The 19062-nt window shown below is 36.3% G+C and overlaps 2 protein-coding genes across 2 annotated transcripts; one reads left to right on the forward strand and one right to left on the reverse strand.

Moving 5' to 3' along the window:
* Positions 1–7948: 7948 nt before the first annotated feature.
* On the reverse strand, positions 7949–8796 carry LOC147509157 (uncharacterized). Its single transcript, XM_086597726.1, has 2 exons — positions 8477–8796; positions 7949–8255 (listed from the first exon to the last, which is right to left on the reverse strand). Exons 1-2 carry the CDS (start codon positions 8794–8796, stop codon positions 7949–7951), a joined length of 627 nt encoding a protein of 208 aa, XP_086453852.1.
* Positions 8797–16474: 7678 nt separating this feature from the next.
* On the forward strand, positions 16475–16933 carry LOC147509158 (uncharacterized). The gene has a single exon (XM_086597727.1). It carries the CDS (start codon positions 16475–16477, stop codon positions 16931–16933), a length of 459 nt encoding a protein of 152 aa, XP_086453853.1.
* Positions 16934–19062: the final 2129 nt, after the last annotated feature.

Raw genomic sequence — 19062 nt, forward strand, 5'->3', positions numbered from 1 at the left:
GCTTTGGCAGCTTCAAATGCTCTTTGGGCTTGGCTATAAGAAGATGTGTGTGCATATTGGCAGGCAAATTCATACCATTCCGAGTGTCCTAGAGTGGATCTTTAGCTCAATGGAAGAGCATTTAAGTGTGTATATACATCTCAAGAGATGGTGGTTCAAATCCACCAAGGTCCTATCCATAATTACTCATTTTTTTTTTTATATGAAATTAGGACTTCCCTTGCTTTAGAGTTGACTCCACTATTTTACCATGCCATTATTTTGAGTTGCACTCTAACGTAAACTCATGATCCCGTGCTCTGTCTCAATTGGTCTAGATTTTACGTGGAACTTAAAAAATTCATCATTGCTATTTGATGTATTTATTATTTACTTTGAGGAAAAAATGAAACTATGTATATTGTAAGAATTATCCTGTTTAACTATTAAAAAAAAATATGTAATACCGTCAATTCTTAGTTCTATTCTTAGCATTTAATTACAATATTTTTTTTTATAAAAATGCAGTAAGAAATCTTTGATAATCCCACATAGTGAATCATGTATAATTTTTTATTTATGCCATGTTTGCAAGGACACTACAGAAGGATCAATAGAAGTTGGTATTACACACCACCTTAGATAATTAATGAAAAATTAGAAATTGGATACAAATGTCCTGAGCTAACGTCAAAGAACAGTTAACCAGAAATCGAAAATTGGATGCGAATGCATTGAACTAAACCCAAAGAATAAGTAACCGGAAATCGGAAACTGGATGCAAATACATCGAACTAACCTTAAAGAATAATTAACGAGAAATCAGAAACTGAAGCAACTGTATTGAACTAACCTCAAAAAATAATTAATGGGAAATTAGAAACTGGATGCAAATGCATTGAACTAACATCAAAAAATAATTAACGGAAAATCAGAAAGTGGATACAAATGCATTAAACTAACATCAAAGAATAATTAACTAGAAATCGGAAACTGGATTCAACTATATCGAACTAACCTCAAAGAATAATAAACAGAAAATCTGAAACTAAACTAACCTTAAAGAATAACTAATGGGAAATCAGGAAGTGAATGCAAATGCATTGAACTGATCGCAAAGAATAATTAACAGGAAATCAGAAACCCAAATGCATCGAACTAACTTCAAAGAATAATTAACAAAAAATCAAAACTAGATGCAAATGCATATGCATCTCACTAACCTCAGGAAACTCAAATGCATTGAGCTAACCTCAAAGAATAATTAACAAAAAATCAAAACTAGATGCAAATGCATATGCATCTCACTTACCTCAGAAAACTCAAATGCATCGAACTAATCTCAAAAATAATTAACGACAAAATGAAAACTCAAATGCATAGAACTAACCTTAAAGAATAATTAACGGGAAATCAAAAACTGGATGCAAATACATTGAACGAACCTCAAAGAATAATTAACAAAAAATCAGAAACTGTATGCAAATGCATTGAACTAACTTAAGAGAATTTTTAATGGGACATCAGAAACTGGATGCAACTACATTGAACTAACCTGAAATAATAATTAACGGGAAATAAAAGATTGACAATTGGAAACTGGATGCAAATGTATCAAACTATAACCTTAAAGAATAATTAATAGAAAAATTGGAAACTAGATGCAACTACATTGAACTAACCTCAAAGAATAATAAATGAAAAATTGGAAACTAGATCGAACTAACCTCAAAGAATAATTTATGAGAAATTGGACACTGGATGCAAATGCATTGAACTAGCTCAAGAGTAATTAATGGAAAATCAGAAACAATATGCAAATGCATGGAACTACTCTCAAATAATAATTAATGGGAAAATCATAAATTGTATGCAAATGCATCGAACTAAATTTAAAAAATAATAAACCGAAAATCAGAAACTAAAACCTCAAAGAATTAATTAACGAGAAATCAGAAATTGAACTAACCTCAAAGAATAATTAATGAAAAATCAGCAACGGGATGCAATTGCATTGAACTAACCTCAATGAATAATTAATGAGAAATCGGAAACTAAATGCAATTGCATTAAACTAACCCAAAAGAATAATTAGCGGAAAATCGGAAACTGGATGCAAATGAATGGAACTAACCTCAAAGAACAATTAACAGAAATTCGAAAAATGGATGCAAATGCACTGAACTAACCTCAAAGAATAATTAACGAGAAATAGAAAACGGGATGCAATGAATAGAACTAACATCAAAGAATAATCAACGGGATATTGGAAACTGGATGCAAATGTATTGAACTAACCTCAGAGAATAATTAACGGGAACTAAAAAACTGGATGCAAAATGAATTGAACTAACTTCAAAGAATATTAACAGGAAATAGGAAACCGGGTACAAATGCATGGAACTAACCTCAAAAAATATTAAGTGCAAATACATCGAACTAACCTCAAAGAATATTTAATAGAAAATCGATGGATGCAAATGCATTGAAATAACCTCAAAGAATAACTAACGGGAAATCTAATTAAGTTCATATAATTTATTTGATTTTTTAAAATATTTTATAAATTTAATTTTGAATTATTATGTACCAAAAATTTTTATGGACTAAAACAAATATGTTAGAGATATATAATTATGGACATAAGAAGACATTTGAAGGAGGTGGGAAGTTGTAGAATGGATAAGCTATGACATGAAATGAAATGAAATGAAATGATGAAGGACATAAGATAACATTTGGGATTAGCATTGTTGAGGTGAATAGTATAGGTTACACTTTAATTGATTGGGAATATGATCGAGTCAAGTCTATTGAAGGAACCAATTTCACATACAATTGCAACCATGTAACCAAATGAGCTCAGAGGAGTCCTATTAGTTGAATATTACACGCTCCCTCCCTTAATTCAAATTACGTGTTTTAGATAATTTAACATGAAACAATACTGTGTTGGTGTATACATTACCAAATTTGAAATGGTTGTTGAAAATGCATTAACATTTAATAGGTAAAAATTCACTACCCAAAAAAGAGTATCCAATTTTCTAATTCCAATTTTCCCGAATTTCTTTTTGATTTATCCGATTCCAATTTTTCTGAATTCAGAAAAGAAAAGAAAAAACCCAAAAAAAAAAACGGACATGTTTCCGAATGCCCTTGATCCAATCCGATCTGAAGTCACTCCTAATACTAATTCATAAACTTTTATTATAAAACATTACCAAAAATGAAACAAATTATATAAAAAAGGTTTCATCAAAATTTTAATCATTGCAATATTCTATAGTTAAACTTTTTTGGTACATAATAATTCAAAAATTAAATTTATAAAATATTAAAAAAAAATCAAATCAATTATATGAAAACGGTCTCCGTTCGTTGAACATGCTAAAAAATTAGTGCAGTGTAACTATAGAAGACTGTTGCTCATGTCATTGAAGGATAAGATATCCCCACCATATGTCCATATATATGTAAGTTCGTTTAATGAACTTCTATTATGAATAAAGAACAATTGAAGCTAAATTGGTTCAGTTTGTACACCAATAAACACTCACTAATCTTTAATATATAGAAAAATATGGGGTCGAGTGAATAGTGAATGTGTGTGGACGTAGGGGCATTTTGGTAAATTCATATTTTTTTTGGTTATTTTATAGGGGCAAAATCTTAATTTACAATTTTTTTAGATTAATTTCTTATCATAGTGGGCCCTTATGTTTGGAAAAGTTAGACATATGGGGGTAGGATAGTCTTTGTCATTCTACAAGGGTATAATTATAACTTTAATTTTTTTGAATATCTAAACTTTGCCATTTGTCCTCATTGGTGGGTCTCCTCGTCATGTGAGAAAGTTGAGCAACAGGCACAGTTCAATTCGTGCACAGCACGTGCCTTTAGCAAGTATAATCATTGTCACCAAATACGGTACGGGTTTAAAGCGGTGTACTTGAAAAAAACTTAGTTCGTGTTTTAAACGGAATGTCTCGGAAAAAAAAATAGAAAAAAAATGTAAAAAAACGTGGGGCATAAAAAACAGGTTTAAAACGGTAAAACGAGTTTAAAACGTATAATACGTAAAAGAAATGGTAAAAACCGATGATAAAGAATACGATAAATAAGGAGTTTGATTTTTTATAAGAGTGGAAAAAAGAATAAGCAAAGAAAATAAAAATAATAATAATACAAATGAAAGAAAGTTAAAATACATGAAAGTATCAAATTATCAATTACTCATCCAAATACTATAAGTTTTAGATTCAGTACCAAAACACGACCCTAAATAAGATACTACTAATTACCAACCATAATTGCATAATCAAGTACTACAAATAAGTGAATAACTTTAAAATTTCCAAGTATTAATAGTCCAAAGCAAAATAGAATTGTCTCAATAAGTCAATCTAACGCTCACTCTTCAAAAATGTAAACTCAAAAACCCATTTTTCTTCTCACGTTTTTTTTAGATTAAACAGAAAAAAAACTTTTAATAAAATAAAATAAAAATAAAAATAAAAATAAAGAGAAAATGATAAGGGTGTGTACTTCATCTTCGATGTCTTTGATTTTTTGGATAATGGTTGCCATCTTTGTTCAACTTCTTTAAAATAACTGAAGTTTCGCACAATTTCGTCTATTTCTCACTTTTGGTTTTGGGTTTTCTCTCTCGTAATTTCGTTTGATTAAAACAGAGAAGGGTAAAAGTGTGATTTAAATAAAATAAAAAAGACCAGGTCAACTAATTTTGTCCTTGAGGGTTATTATAATTTAAAAACTAGGTTCGTGGGCTATTTAAACGTGAAAATTGGGTTTGTGAGTGATTATAAAAAACCCATGTCCTCTAGAGTTGTTTTAAAACGAAATTGGGCCTTGGGACCAATTTCTTGTTAAATTATATTAATCAAAATTGAACCTTGTCTTTAGTAAACCAAAAGTCAACAAGAACGAACCAAGCACAACTAATAAGAACCAAGCAAAACACATATTCAAAGCAAACCAACCGCCAACAATAAGCAATGCAAGCAAGCAATTAAGTACTCAAGCAAGTTAGCACAAGTTAATGAACGGTAGTCTATTGTAGTTACGATTTGAAGTGAAGAAATTTTACCAGAAGATAGATCAAAGGTGAAAGATAAACAAATATTCAGTATTCCACAGCCACCGATTAGAAAAGAAGAAAAATAAATCTTTCCTTTCAACAGTAACTTCGTCGAGTGGAGAGAAAACCCGATTAAGTAGTGAGATTGGACCGATAATGGAGAAGCTAAGAGAGAGAAAAGTACGTAGCGGAAAAGGAGGCGGCTAGGGTTTTTGCAGCCGAAGAAGAATCTACCTTAAACTGATACCATGTAGAGAAAGATAATTAGATGTATTCTTCTCTTTCAGAGGTAATACTTATACATGAAAATCTTGATATACAAGCTACGTATAAACGGAAACAAATCACAATAATATATTGGAGAGATTATGACCCAAAAATACAACGAACTTTGCACTTGGTTTCAAAACAGACAACATACTTTTTTTTTTATTCAAATAAACATTGTACTTTCAACAAGTTTCAATTTAGTCATGTCGTCCAATTAATTGGATGTCCCGCTTACGTGGACAGTTAAAATTTTCCCCAAATCTAATTTGCATATGTGGCATTAGTTTCAACCTTGAGGTGGCATCCACATAACATTTCAACTGAAATATATTAAATAAAAGTTCAGCAACAACAATAAGGTGTATATTTCATCGGCACATTGTCTAACACTTTGCCCTCCAATTATTAATCACTCTTCCTGCCATTTTGTGCAACTTTTCCCTCCATTTTCTCTTTGCTTGATGTCGTTAGCAATATATGTCGTATTTCTATTTTGTGATGATATATGATATGTATCATTCTTTGTCAAAAAACTGATACATGTCATATATCCATCATTTATAGAAGAATGTTTCTAGACTATTTTGTTAGTATGCTACATGTCTTGTATCATCATGTTAGAATTAAGGATGATACATGTCATATATCATCCATCATTTTTAGGAGAATGTTTTTTCGAACTCTCAATTAGAATGATGTATGTTATGTATCATTCTCTGTCAAAAGGCTGATACATGTCATATATCCATCATTTATAGAAGAATGTTTCTGGACTATTTTGTTAGTATGCTACATGTCTTGTATCATCATGTTAGAAGGATGATACATGTCATATATCATCCATCATGATTAGGAGAATATTTTTTCGAACTCTCCATTAAAATGATATATGTTATGTATCATTCTCTGTCAAATTATATATTATATATTACATATGACATCATCTAAATAACGAAATACGTCATATGTTGCTAACGACAGCTAGCAAACTAATAGTTGCATTTGGCATTAGTTGTGTTTGCCAAAAATCCTAAAGATAAAAACACTGTCATACCATTAAGTTCTCTTGTTTCAAATGTCATAAAGATAACAACACTGACAAAATAAAAAACATTGACACTTCACAGACTAAAAAATCATAAAGTTTAGGTTCCATAATCCAAAACATCATCCAAATCCAAATATATATTCCAAATACATAAGAGAAATCCAAAATATGTCCAAAACATCACACATTGTCATAACAAAATGAGATCAACATGTCAAACAAGCGACATTACTTCCAAGGTGCCCTAACTGTTAGTTTTAGCTGTCGACTTCTTCAAACCCAAAGTCTTAGTCCTAGGTTTAGGTTTAGCTGCTTGGGCATCAGGTGCTGCAATTGGTGCTGCATTATCCTTTTCTGGTGACTCCATCAACAAAGCTGGTAACCTCTTTCTAGCTTGAGGGGTTAGATGGTTGTTGAGGTCTAGCTCTGGATGGTGTACACCTTACTTCAAGAGGCTTAGGTTGAGCTCTTCTAGGTGGTGGAGTCCTAGTTGGTGAATTAGCAGTATTTCTTCTTGGTGTAGACCTTGTTGATGGTTGACCTCTACTCCTTTTACTTGAGGATGAAGCTCCTGGGGCAGATGACATGGTAGTTGAAGCCTGCGTACCTTGAACCACTTGAGTATGATCAATGTTAGTAGTAGTTTGGACACCAGGTTGTTCATCAATGTTGACAGGTGGTCTTTGTCCTGACATCTGTTTAAACAACAAAATTGAAACAAGATAGTGAGATGTTTAAAGAGATGTTTAAATTTGACTTCCAATAAAAATAAAAGAATACTAACCATGTAAGTATTCCCAGTTTGGGGGTCATCAAACACACCAATTCCATTTGGTAAACCTTACTTCCTCTTGTATTTCTACAAAAGAATGGAAACAATTGCATAACCAAGAGATGAGCTTCAATCCTAAATGATAAACTAACCCTCCTGCTTGTTGATGGTGCATTGTTGTTCTTTTTAGGTCTCCTATATCCCCCTTCCTCTACCACTCTTGGCTTGTTCTTTATCTTTATTTAGCATATGTCTCCCTCTTGTTTTTCTAGTGCTCTTTTTATGTGGAACATAACAACCCCTTACTCCAAATAATGACTTAATGAAGAACAAATAAATAGAATATAATGACATAAAATCTTAAATGAATAGAATAGAATAACATAAAATCTTACAGTTTTAAGTACTAGTTCTTCTTCAGTGTTTGGGCATCTCTTTTTGTTGTGTCCTGGCTTGCTGCAATGAGTGCAAGTCATAACCCTATGGGTCTTGCTTACTTGAACTTTAACATGTCTAGGTGCTCCTGGTTTCTGGCCGTTGGGTTGTTCATGTATTTCCCTTCTCCTTTGCTTCTTAGGCCTTCTGGGCATTCTTCTGTGTCTTGGAGGTAAAAACTTCTCACCACTACCCACTGGCCATAACAATTCACCATTAATGGGCTGCATGAAATGTCCATAAACCTTCAAGTTTGTCTCCTTAAACCAGTGTTCCACATAGTCATCAGGGTCCATATTAAAAGTGTACATGCATGAGATAGCATGAGGGCAAGGTATGCCACTCATTCCCATATCCTACAAGAACATGTTCTCTTATGCAAATCCACAACATACCCTTCCTCTTTATACTTCACCTCAAACTTTTGTTGCCCAGTGTGAAATGGTGACCAAAACCTATGATCATCCTTGTTCTTTTCAAGCTTCTCTCTGATAATTGGACAAATTTCATCAGTCCATGAAGCCATTATCTCCCTTCTTTCCTGCATTCTTTTCATAACATCCATCCTTATCTCTTCAAGCATCCCAATGATTGGTTTGAATCTAGCATCTACTATAGAGGAATTAAAACTTTCTAATAAATTGTTTTCCCTGAGTCACAAGAGGACATGAAGTTGAAGAAAGCTCTAGACCATGCATGAGGAGTCTTTCCCATTATTTGATCCCTAGCCCTGAAGTCAATGGCATTCATTTTAGCCATCACCTTGTCAAATTCCTGAGGTGTGGAACTCTTGGTAGACTCCCAGAAAAGAGACTTCAGTTATGCACCAGGGTAGGTTTTCCTGAAGTTAGAATAAATATGTCTTGCACACATTCGGTGCTCAGCAAAAGGGAATAAGTTAGCTATGGTGTGCACAAGACCCTTCTGCTGATCAATACTAAAAGTGATTCTGGTTCCATCACCTAAATCCAATTCATTGTCCAAGTTCAGTAAAAACCACCTCCAACTGTCATTGTTCTCACATTCAACCACTGCCCAAGCAATTGGAAACATTTGGTTATTCCCATCTCTTCCAATAGCAGATAATATTTCCCCCTTGACAAAACTTTTCAAGAAGGCCCCATCTAAGCCAATGATGTTCCTGCATGCCTCCTTCCACCCATTCTTCAATGCATGGAAACAAACATACATTCTATGAAATCTACCCTTTCTAGTTCCATCAGGACTCTTTTCAACTTGAATTTTAACAGTACTACCTGAATTGCTCTTCCAGCTTCCAACATGGATTAGCAACAATTCTCCTAACATACTTTCTACACAACCACCTTGAGTTTACAATTTTTATCTTGAAATGCTTGATACATTTATGTTCATTGTACAAACTCTTTATCTGAAAACTCTTCTCAGCTTGCATATAAGTGGCCCATAACCTCCACTTGCACTTTTTACCACACTCTACAAACAACCATTTAGTAGAGCTCCTAGTGAACCTAAGATGACAAAGATTGGCCACTCCATAATCAATAAGATACTCCTTAAGTTCTTCACAACTACTAAATCTCATTCCAAGAATAGGTTTCATCTTCATTGAGTCATTCTTTTTATTGAAAATAGGAAACCTTGCTCGATTCCTCTTAAGCACACCATCCTCATCACTTGTAAGACTATCATAATCATCAGAATTAAAATTTTCATTTACATCAACTACTACATGATCAGTGACTTCTCTTTTGGTATCTTCTTCTTCAACAATTACTTCAGGTGCCTTCTTCTTAGGTATCTTCTTAGCAGCCTTCTTAGCTGCATTTTTTTTTTCAATTTGGGATCTCCTATAATTAATCAGCACCTCATCAGCATCACTACAATTCCCCATGCTATGAATCGATCTCTAACTCAGTCTCATCAGAGTAATAGTCATCAATCTCATCATCATCATTATCAGTCTCGATCTGAACAAACATCCCTCAAAATTTCCTCTTTAACGCTATTCTCAACATAAACTTCAATTGCTCCTTGTTTTTTAATTTCGTCAATCATCAAATTTGTGTCGACATCATTGGAAACTAGTCTAAGACCATTTTCCAAAGATTTCCAAGGAGCATTGTAATATAGAGAAGTGAATGTATGATAACCCAACTCTTTAACTATGCCAACAAGTTCAAAATATGATAACTTATCAATCTCTAAGTCGTTATAATACATAGTCTTCCCATTTTCATAAAATAAAATAGGACAATGCACAAAAGCCCCACCATGGTGCAACTCTAGTGAATATGTATCATGAATCACTGCAAACAAGTTCAAAATATACTTTAAAGAGACTATAAACAATGTTTCTGGAGACTTTAAATATTGTTTCATACGCATCGAGTCAATATTTTAATATAAACCCCTAAACAGAGATAATGCTTTCATAAAAAATATATGCTTTAGAAACAATTCAAGCTTTATAAGCAATTCAAACAGACAAACAAACAGGAATCTGCTTTATAAATCAAACAAACCTAGAAATCAAACAAATCAACCAAAACAATTTTTTATTCAAACAATTCGTGCATCATAAACAAAAAAGGAGAGAAAAAGCTTACTCTAGAATGAAACCAACGCAATCCACTTTGAAATTCCCAAATTTTTCGGCTACTCACCACCAACCAATTTAAGGTTTAGGACTGGAGTTCTTTAAAAAAGAGGGAAGATGAGTTTCTCTGGTTAAGTGTCAGGTTTTATTTTTATCTCGCCTTTTATTTCGAATTTCAATTTCAAACATCTTAAATTTCGATTTCACTACAATATCGGATTTTCAGTTGACATTTTAGGAATTAGTGTGTCAAAATGTTATGTGGATGGCTCAAGGTTGAAACTAATGCCAGATGGGCAAATTAGATTTGGGGAAATTTTTAACGACTCACGTCAGCACTCCATCTAATTAATTAGACGGTATGACTAAATTGAAATGTTTTGAAAGTACAATGTTTATTAAAAAAAAAAGTACGTTGTCTGTTTTGAAACCAACTGCAAAGTTCGATGTATTTTTTTGTCCTTTTCCCTATATTGCATATATATTACACAATATGATACACATGATCTATGTCACATGTGTATCCTTAACAGAGATGAGGTGCTCATTGAAGACAAAAACGAGCACCAACAATACCACCTGATATTAGGAATTGTAGAAGCACATGAACAACTACTATAGATATGAAGTCTTCCTAACACAAGTCTCCGACAAGTTTAAAGAAGTTATATTAGATTCTCAACTTAGAAGTTTAATACAAGTCTCGGGCAAAAGAAAAACAAGTGACTTGCTCACTTTAATCCGAACTGAGTTATGTTGCCCCAAAGTTTGTTGTCCTGCTATCCAAAATAGATCACAAATGCTTATATAATGCCTCGAGATTTACACTCAAATGTCCGTGTGTATTTCAATGCAAACCGACGGTACACACTGAGTCTGGACAGCTAAGACACAGTATTATAGGATAGCAAAACCGGACTCCTTTAATCCTATAGGTATGAGGGCCTTCCGTATGGACTAACCTACTTTAAAAATGGGGAAGGGGGCTATCATACAATAGTCGCCAAAACTTTCAAGATTTCTTCTCTGGATGGCTCTTAATCATTGGATATGAAGTCAAGTTTCAAAATGGTTGAACTGATCAGTTAGCTCTATTGAGTTGGTTATTCGATATGACTATGCTTTCCAAATATTATAGGATAAGTACGAACTTATTTACTTTACAAATTTTGGTGGGAGGATAGATTGAAGGAGAGACCTAGAAAGGCCATGATCTTCTTCCCCGATTCACACTATGGGCAAAGAATACCTAGTATAAGACTATAAGTAACTAACTAGTTGAAAAATCATTATTTGAAAAGAACTTATTGAGTTTAATGCCTTAACAACTTAGGGTGCTATAATCTTTATTAATCCAAAACTTTTGATACACAGTTCTGACACTCCCTCTTTTTGTGTGTGTAGATGAGATGATGGGTGATGTAGATAGATGATGATCGTTGAACAAATAGAAGCGTATCAAAACATAATTATCCCTCAATAAGTAAAGGATGAGTAGGGTATCGTTCCACTTTTAAGTGTATGTTATGTGAAGGACAGGACTGGAAAGGGGGTTTGAGGGGTTAAAAACTAATATTGTAGAGATTGTAGATTCTAATGCTAAACTAAGCTAAACTAACTAAACTGTTGAGAATTTATAAGAGAGGGAATTCAAGAGATTAGAATCCACCAATACTTTTGATCTATGACCTTCTGCTTCATGGTTGTTCTTACAAGTAGACTACAATTAGGCAATCGAGCGAGTGCCGATGCCCTCTTGGACGAAACATCGTTAACAATTAACTCTACTTAAGGTTGTTCATATGTTTATGCTATTAATATCTTTTTTTCCTTTTATGTAAGCTCGGGCAGCCATTCAATGTATTACCAAGAGCAACATCAAGGAGTATTTCCTAATAGGGCGGCCATTCAATGAATCACCACTTAAGGCAAACACAAAGAATACTTCCCCTAGGCAGCCACTCCCTGAGCTACCCCTTCTAAGGCAATACAAAGAATACTTCCCTAACTCTAAAGAACTATACTACTAGAAGAAAAGTAAAGAACACTAGCATGATATTAATATTGCAAAACATAAACCCTATTCTATACTTCCATCCCCTGGTGTGGGCAATGGAACTAATAACTACAAACATAAAGAACTAACCGATTGAAGAACACCATGAACCAGAAGAATCATTAAACCTTAAGCTCTGGCTTCATCTTCTCCCTTGAAGGAGAAGATTAGCCTTCCATAAAGAAGGAAGAACAAGAAGAAGAAGAAGAGTTGAAGAACATAAGACTAGAAAGACTAATTTATTAAGACTGACTAGTTAAAACCGATCTTTTATTATTAATCTCTCTGCGCCTCAAGTTTAGGAGACAAGAATATAAGTGAATTGGCAAATTACATGAGGTACTTAGGTCCTCTATTTATAGGGGTTACAATGAGCTCTAGAAGCATTCCAAACCGTCATTTGTTTCCTAATACAAATAGACTTCTTCCAGAGTCCGACTTCGTCTTCAAAACTGAGAAGGAATTGGCTACAGTGTCGATTCATGCGTCACGGACGCATTATTCATCGTCGGACTTAATCAATGCGCCCGGATGCTCGATACATCGTCCCGGACGCATAATTTTTTTTCTCTCTCTTCGCTTCTATCCTTCTATCCTCTTTTGCGGGCTTTGGTCCAAACAACGAATCCTTTGGCCTTGGGCTTCCAAATAGACTTTAAAATAGGTCCAAGTCGCATCTTTAACAGCTCCAATTCCTTGCCCTTCTCCATGATTGTCCACGGGCCTCCCATGTGATCCTTAATGCTCCGAATTGCTTCGTTTTACCCCATTTTCTCTAATATTCTACAAAACTCTCTTTTTCACCTGTAGAATCTTAAAACACAACTTATAAACACTATTAGACCACTAAGATGGCTAAACAAGAGGCATAATCGAGGGTTAAATAGCACTTTTTGAGCACTTATCAAGTTCCAACTCTGTCCACCTCCACTAGCTAGAACACTCAATCTATACTCTACAGGTGGAATAAATTAACAAGTTGGATCACTAGTTGGCTCTACTACAAAATCACCAAGCTTAGATATTTGCTTCTCTAAAAGAATGCTGGAAAGTTAACCTCTCAAAGAAGTTAACCTTGGTGTCTAATTGTGGGATACCCAATGCTAGAGGTATGGGATACCCAATGCAAATAGACGAGGGAACTCTTAACAGGGAATACGGGTATTATGCTCGAATCCTAGTGGATGTGGATCTATTAGAAGCAATACCAGACCAAATATATGTTAAGACCAAAAAGGTGCAATTCTAGCAGTCTGTAGAGGTTGGGAAGCTTCCCAAAATGTGCACACATTGCAAGATAGTTTGCCACTTGGTCACAGAATGTCGGAAACTAAAAGGGGCTATGAATAAGGACAAAGAGGTGATAACTGACTCCACTCCCCAAAGGAATATAGAGCGGCGAAAGCTCGAAGGAAAAGAGGGAGGCAACAGAAACAAGGAGAATCCAGTAAGCAAGGTGAAGCAATTTGGATGCCGAAATAGACGGAACAGCTTACGAAAACTCATGTACAAAACAGATTTGCGGGGCAGGAAGTGGAGGAAATCCATGAGATGGCGCTTGGTGAGAATCAGGAAGCAACAGGAGATGTAGAAATCATGGGAATGAATGAAGTGCATGAACCAATCCATGTAGAGGAACAGGAACCTATCGATGTCAAGGAACAGGAGCCTATCAATGTCGAGGAACAGGAGCAAAGTACTAGGCATGAAAATCAGGACGACATGAGTGCGGAAGCACAGGGGGGAACAGAACCATGAACAAGGGAATGCGAAGTATGTTGCAAGAAAGGGAGTTCAGGAGGATGCACAAGAGGTGGAAGTAGGGACTCTGAGAAATACTACTACACAGGACAAAGATTCAGTGCCTACAGTTCCTATAATCTAGGTGGAAGATACTAGGGCAGAAATAGAGGCAGGGAGAGTGTTGCAACTTATGGCACACAAGCAACACGCTAGGGACGAAGATGATAAACCACCTTATCCAGAATCGACAAATTTTACAAGATGGGCTGATATAGTAGCATGGGCAGAGGAGGATCAAAATGGCGACCGCTCACAAGATCAAGAGGAAAACTCCCAGGATTCGAAATATGGTAAACCAAAATGGCAGCTGCAACAGTCAAAAACCCCAGCGACCAGATCCAGATCAAGGTCTCGGACTGGAAGAAGGGAGAATTGATAAAGGTGTTCTTCACCATTTCCCACAATAAAACTTCTATATTCTCAATGAGGTGCATATTTTGGAATATTAGAGGAATTGCAAATGACAAGACACAGAACAGGCTCTCGAAGCTCATCAATAAATGGGATCCCGACATAGTTGGAATCGCTGAACCTAAGATAAATCCCAGAGATATTTCAAGTGCTTATCTCCAGTCTTTGGGAATGAGTGCTTCTTTTCACTCCAATGATAGACAGAATAGTGTTCCAAACATCTGGCTTCTTTGAAAATCTACAGTATCCACTCCCATTCTTCTACAGCAGTTTTCTCAACAAATCACAGTAGAGGTGGAGGGGTGTCTAATTACAGTAGTACATGCCCACTGCATATATGTTCAGAGAAGACATCTGTGGAATGAAATAAAGCAAATAAGTTCATTCAATCTGCCATGGCTTGTTCTAGGAGACTTTAATGCCTATTTAAGTATTTTGGAAAAATGTGGAGGAAATCGGCCAACGGCACAGCTTTGAATGATTTTCGAGATTGTATTAGTGAATCTCAACTTATGGAGATCCCAAACACGGGATTCTTATATACTTGGTGGAACAAGCAAGTTGGCAGATTCAAAATCATGGGGAAACTAGATAGAATGTTATGCAATGCGGAGTGGTGCTCTAAATTTCAGGGATGGAATTACAAAGTAGGTAGTAGAATCTGCTCAGACCACTCTCCGATTATGGGATGCGGCATCAATGTTCCAAGTCCCGGAAACATGCCTTTCAAATTTTTCAATAGGTGGTGCACCGATCCTAATTTCAAAGACATTGTGAAAGCAAGTTGGGAAATTCCCATCTGGGGGCACTCAATATTTATTCTGACTCAGAAGCTGAAAAGATTGAAGGCTACTCCGAAGAAATGGAACAAAGAAGTATTTGGAAACATTACTTCTAAAGTAGAAAAGGAATCAAAGAACCTGGAACGCATGCAGAACCAGTTCGAGATGGAAACAGTGACAGAGGAATTCATTGAGATGATGGTGGAACAGGAAAAGAAGGTGGAACTTCTTCTGCAACAAGAATAGATGTTTTGGAGACAGAAATCAAAAACTCAATGGGACAATGACAATGATCGCAGCACAAAATTCTTTCATGTTATGGTTAACAGAAACAAGAGCAAATCCTTAATTTCAGAAATGAAAAATGAGGATGGTTTCAAGTTGGATTCGCAAGAAGAGATTGGCAGATACATAGTCAAGCATTACTCAGAAAAATTCAAAAGGGTGGAACACGAGATGGACTGGGAACTGATACAGAGCATGCCTAATATGATCTCGGAGGAAGAAAATGCAAATTTATCAAAGCACCCTACTGTAGAAGAAGTCAAGGCAGCAGTGTTCCACCTGAAGGCAGACAGCTCTCCTGGAACGGATGGCTTCAGTGGATATTTCTTTCATCATTGTTGGGACATAGTGGGTCATGATTTAGTAAGGGCAGTGCTATATTTCTTTCTGAAAGCTAGATTGCCCAACGGATTCAATGCCAATTTCATAGTGTTGATCCCGAAAGAAAAGAATGTCAATCAGCTCAATAAGTATAGACCGATATGCTTATCTAACTTTGTGTTCAAAGTTATTACCAAGATTTTGGCCAAGAGGTTGAGTCCGATTGCAGAAAGAAGCATCAGCAAGGAACAATATAGATTCATAGCTAACAGGAACTCTCAGCAAGCCGTTGGGCTAGCATCAGAACTAGTGAACGAAGTGCAAACACCCAGATATGAAGGTAGCATTGGCATCAAGCTTGATATATCACAGGCCTTCGATACCATCGATTGGAACTTTCTGTGGGCAGTGTTACAGCAGGTCGGCTTCAGTGAGAAATGGATACCATGGCTAAAAAGAGCTTTTGCGAGCAATTCTATGTCAATCATGCTCAATGGAGGCCCTATTGGGCTTTTTTCTGCAGAAAAAGGTCTAAAGCAAGGCGACCCTCTATCTCTTATGCTCTTCGCATTTGCAGAGGACTGTCTCAGCAGAGGTATATCGAAAATGGTTCAAGATGGAAAAATCTAGCATATGGTGGTCAATGCCAAGTACTGTAGCCCTTCTCACCTTATGTTTGCGGATGACATTTTCTTATTATGCAATGCTAATATGCAGCTTCTAAACCGATATCAGGACACTTCTGGCCAGCTAGTAAACAAGGGCAAATGCAAAATCTTTTTAGGCCCTATGACTCAAAGCAGGAGAGTGCGAATACAGGAGACTCTGGGAATAAATGAAGGTACTTTGCCAGAAAAATACCTTGGTGTCCCCCTCATTACAGGAAGAGTGACTAAAGTGGCTCTTGCACCTCTAGTGGACAGAATAAGAAGAAAGGCTTCAGGGTGGGCAGGAAAGATGCTATCTTTTCAGGGCAGAGTGGTTCTAGCAAGATATGTGCTTAACAGCATTCCTGTCCACAACATGGCTATTTATAGATGGCCAAAATCAGTCCTGAAGGAATACGAGAGCATCATCAGAAACTTCATCTAGAGCGGCAATCCAGCCGAGAGAAAAACAATAACAGTATCTTGGGATAAGACATGCAAACCGGTGGAGGAAGGCGGGCTGGGGATAAGACGATTGCAAGACATCAATCTTGCAATGCTCATGAAACAAGCTTGGTGTCTACTAACAGAAGACGGTGACTGGTCATCATTTATGAAGGGCAAGTACACTAACAGAGTTGGGGGATGGTCCAAATACAAGTCATCAACAGTGTGGCTGGGAATATGATGGGCCCTCACGGAAATGGCTCCTTTTCATGGATGGATAGTGGGCAATGGCAAGGATATAAACATATGGAGGGACAACTGGCTACTGAGGAAACCTATCTGCGATTTCTTTCAGGAGGACAGAAAGGAGATTATGAAGATTCAAGCAACTCTGGCTGATTGCATACATGGAGAGGATTGGCATTTTTCTAACAACATGGCTCAAGTGCTAAATCACATTGGCATGGAAGAGGCAGAAATTCAACAACCACATAGCACCCGAGAAGATGAAAGAATATGGATATCAACGCATAATGGACAATTCACTGTCTCGGCAGCGCATGAGGACATAAGAGCCAAGGCCCACAAGCCCGTATGGTGTAACTTCATATGGAGTGCACATATCCTACCAAGGACGCAAGGAATAGCTTAGAAGTTGGCTCATGGTGCCGCAAGAACAGATGAACAGCTAAAAAAAAGAAAATTCCAGCTGGCCTCGCGATGTAGCATCTGTAGGGAACAAGAGGAAACATTGGATCACATTTTATTCCAATGCGAACTGGCAAAGAGGGTGTGGCAGTATGCAGGGCAGTGCTTCGATCTCACCCAGAGCATGGAATCTCTGAACGATATTCAGCAACAAGGTAAGCACTACAGCTCATTAATTCTGGATATGTGGAAGGCATGCTCCCTGACTAGCCTAGTGAGTCTATGAAAGAATCGCAACAAGGTAATGTATGACAGCAAGAGTTCCAACTTCAGAGAAATCTGTTTCTTGATTCGAAGGGCAACAGTAAGGGATTATCATAAGTCCTCGGGACACTTGGAGAACTCGATGAGAGATCTGAAGGTACTTCGAGCATTCAAACTCAGCCACAAACTTCGAAAATCTCCAAAAATCTTTGAATGTTACTGGAATCTTCCCCCGCCTGGAATATTAAAGATGAATGCAGATGGAAGTTCTAGGGGTAATCCGGGCATCTCGGGGGTGGGGTCTTTGTTTATAGAGATCATAATGGGGCTTTCCTTGGGGCTGCAAAGCGAAGTGGATTGGGAGTTTCTACCAACTACATGGCGGAGACATATCGCGATTGTGGAAGGAGTCACAAAAGCTATAGAAATGGGATGGAGGCATATATGGGTGGAATCGGACTCTTTCAAGATAGTCCAAGCTTTTCAACAAGGTAATATGCATTGGAGAGTCAGGGCACGATGGCAGCTATTACAAGTGCAAGAAACATGGATTAATATCAACTCAATCTGGAGGGAAACTAATTTGGGAGCATATTGATGTGCTAGACATGGAGCAGGGCTAACTAAAGGGCAAAGTGTATGGTGGCAGACTCGACCTCCATTCGTAAGACATCTTGAGAACCACAATACTACGTACTTTAGATTTACTCACTAAGTTAATTTGTATTGAGAAGGGTACATGTTTGTTTTATCCTTCTTAGTCCAGTCATGTCATAATGTTCTTATTTTTTCTTCTTGTAACCTTTATTCTTTTAAGTTAATCAATTACCTTTTAGCAAAAAAAATTGGTGTCTAATTGTGGCCGCAATGTTTCTGCACATCCAAGGAGAAGCTTCCACCACTCACCATTGCCTAAATGGCTGGTAACTTGCAAATTGTGCAACTTCTAGGGATGACTCTTGGAATATCAAAAGAAGAATACTACAGTAGAAACAAACAATGAAATTTCCAAGTCGAGTTTCATCTCATGCAACAATTTCCTTCCTTATTACAGTGTGCAATATGCCTAGATCATTGTCGGGGCCAGATTGAAATCAGAGAACCGGCCCATAGGACAATATTGAGTTATAATTTTGGTTTTAGTTAGTGTTGGCATATAATTATGGCTCAAGGACATTTTTTGTTCAATGACATTTCTGCCCTCCACTTGATGAT

This window comes from Coptis chinensis, chromosome 3 (genome assembly GCF_015680905.1).
Source record: "Coptis chinensis isolate HL-2020 chromosome 3, ASM1568090v1, whole genome shotgun sequence".
Lineage (NCBI taxonomy): Eukaryota > Viridiplantae > Streptophyta > Magnoliopsida > Ranunculales > Ranunculaceae > Coptis > Coptis chinensis.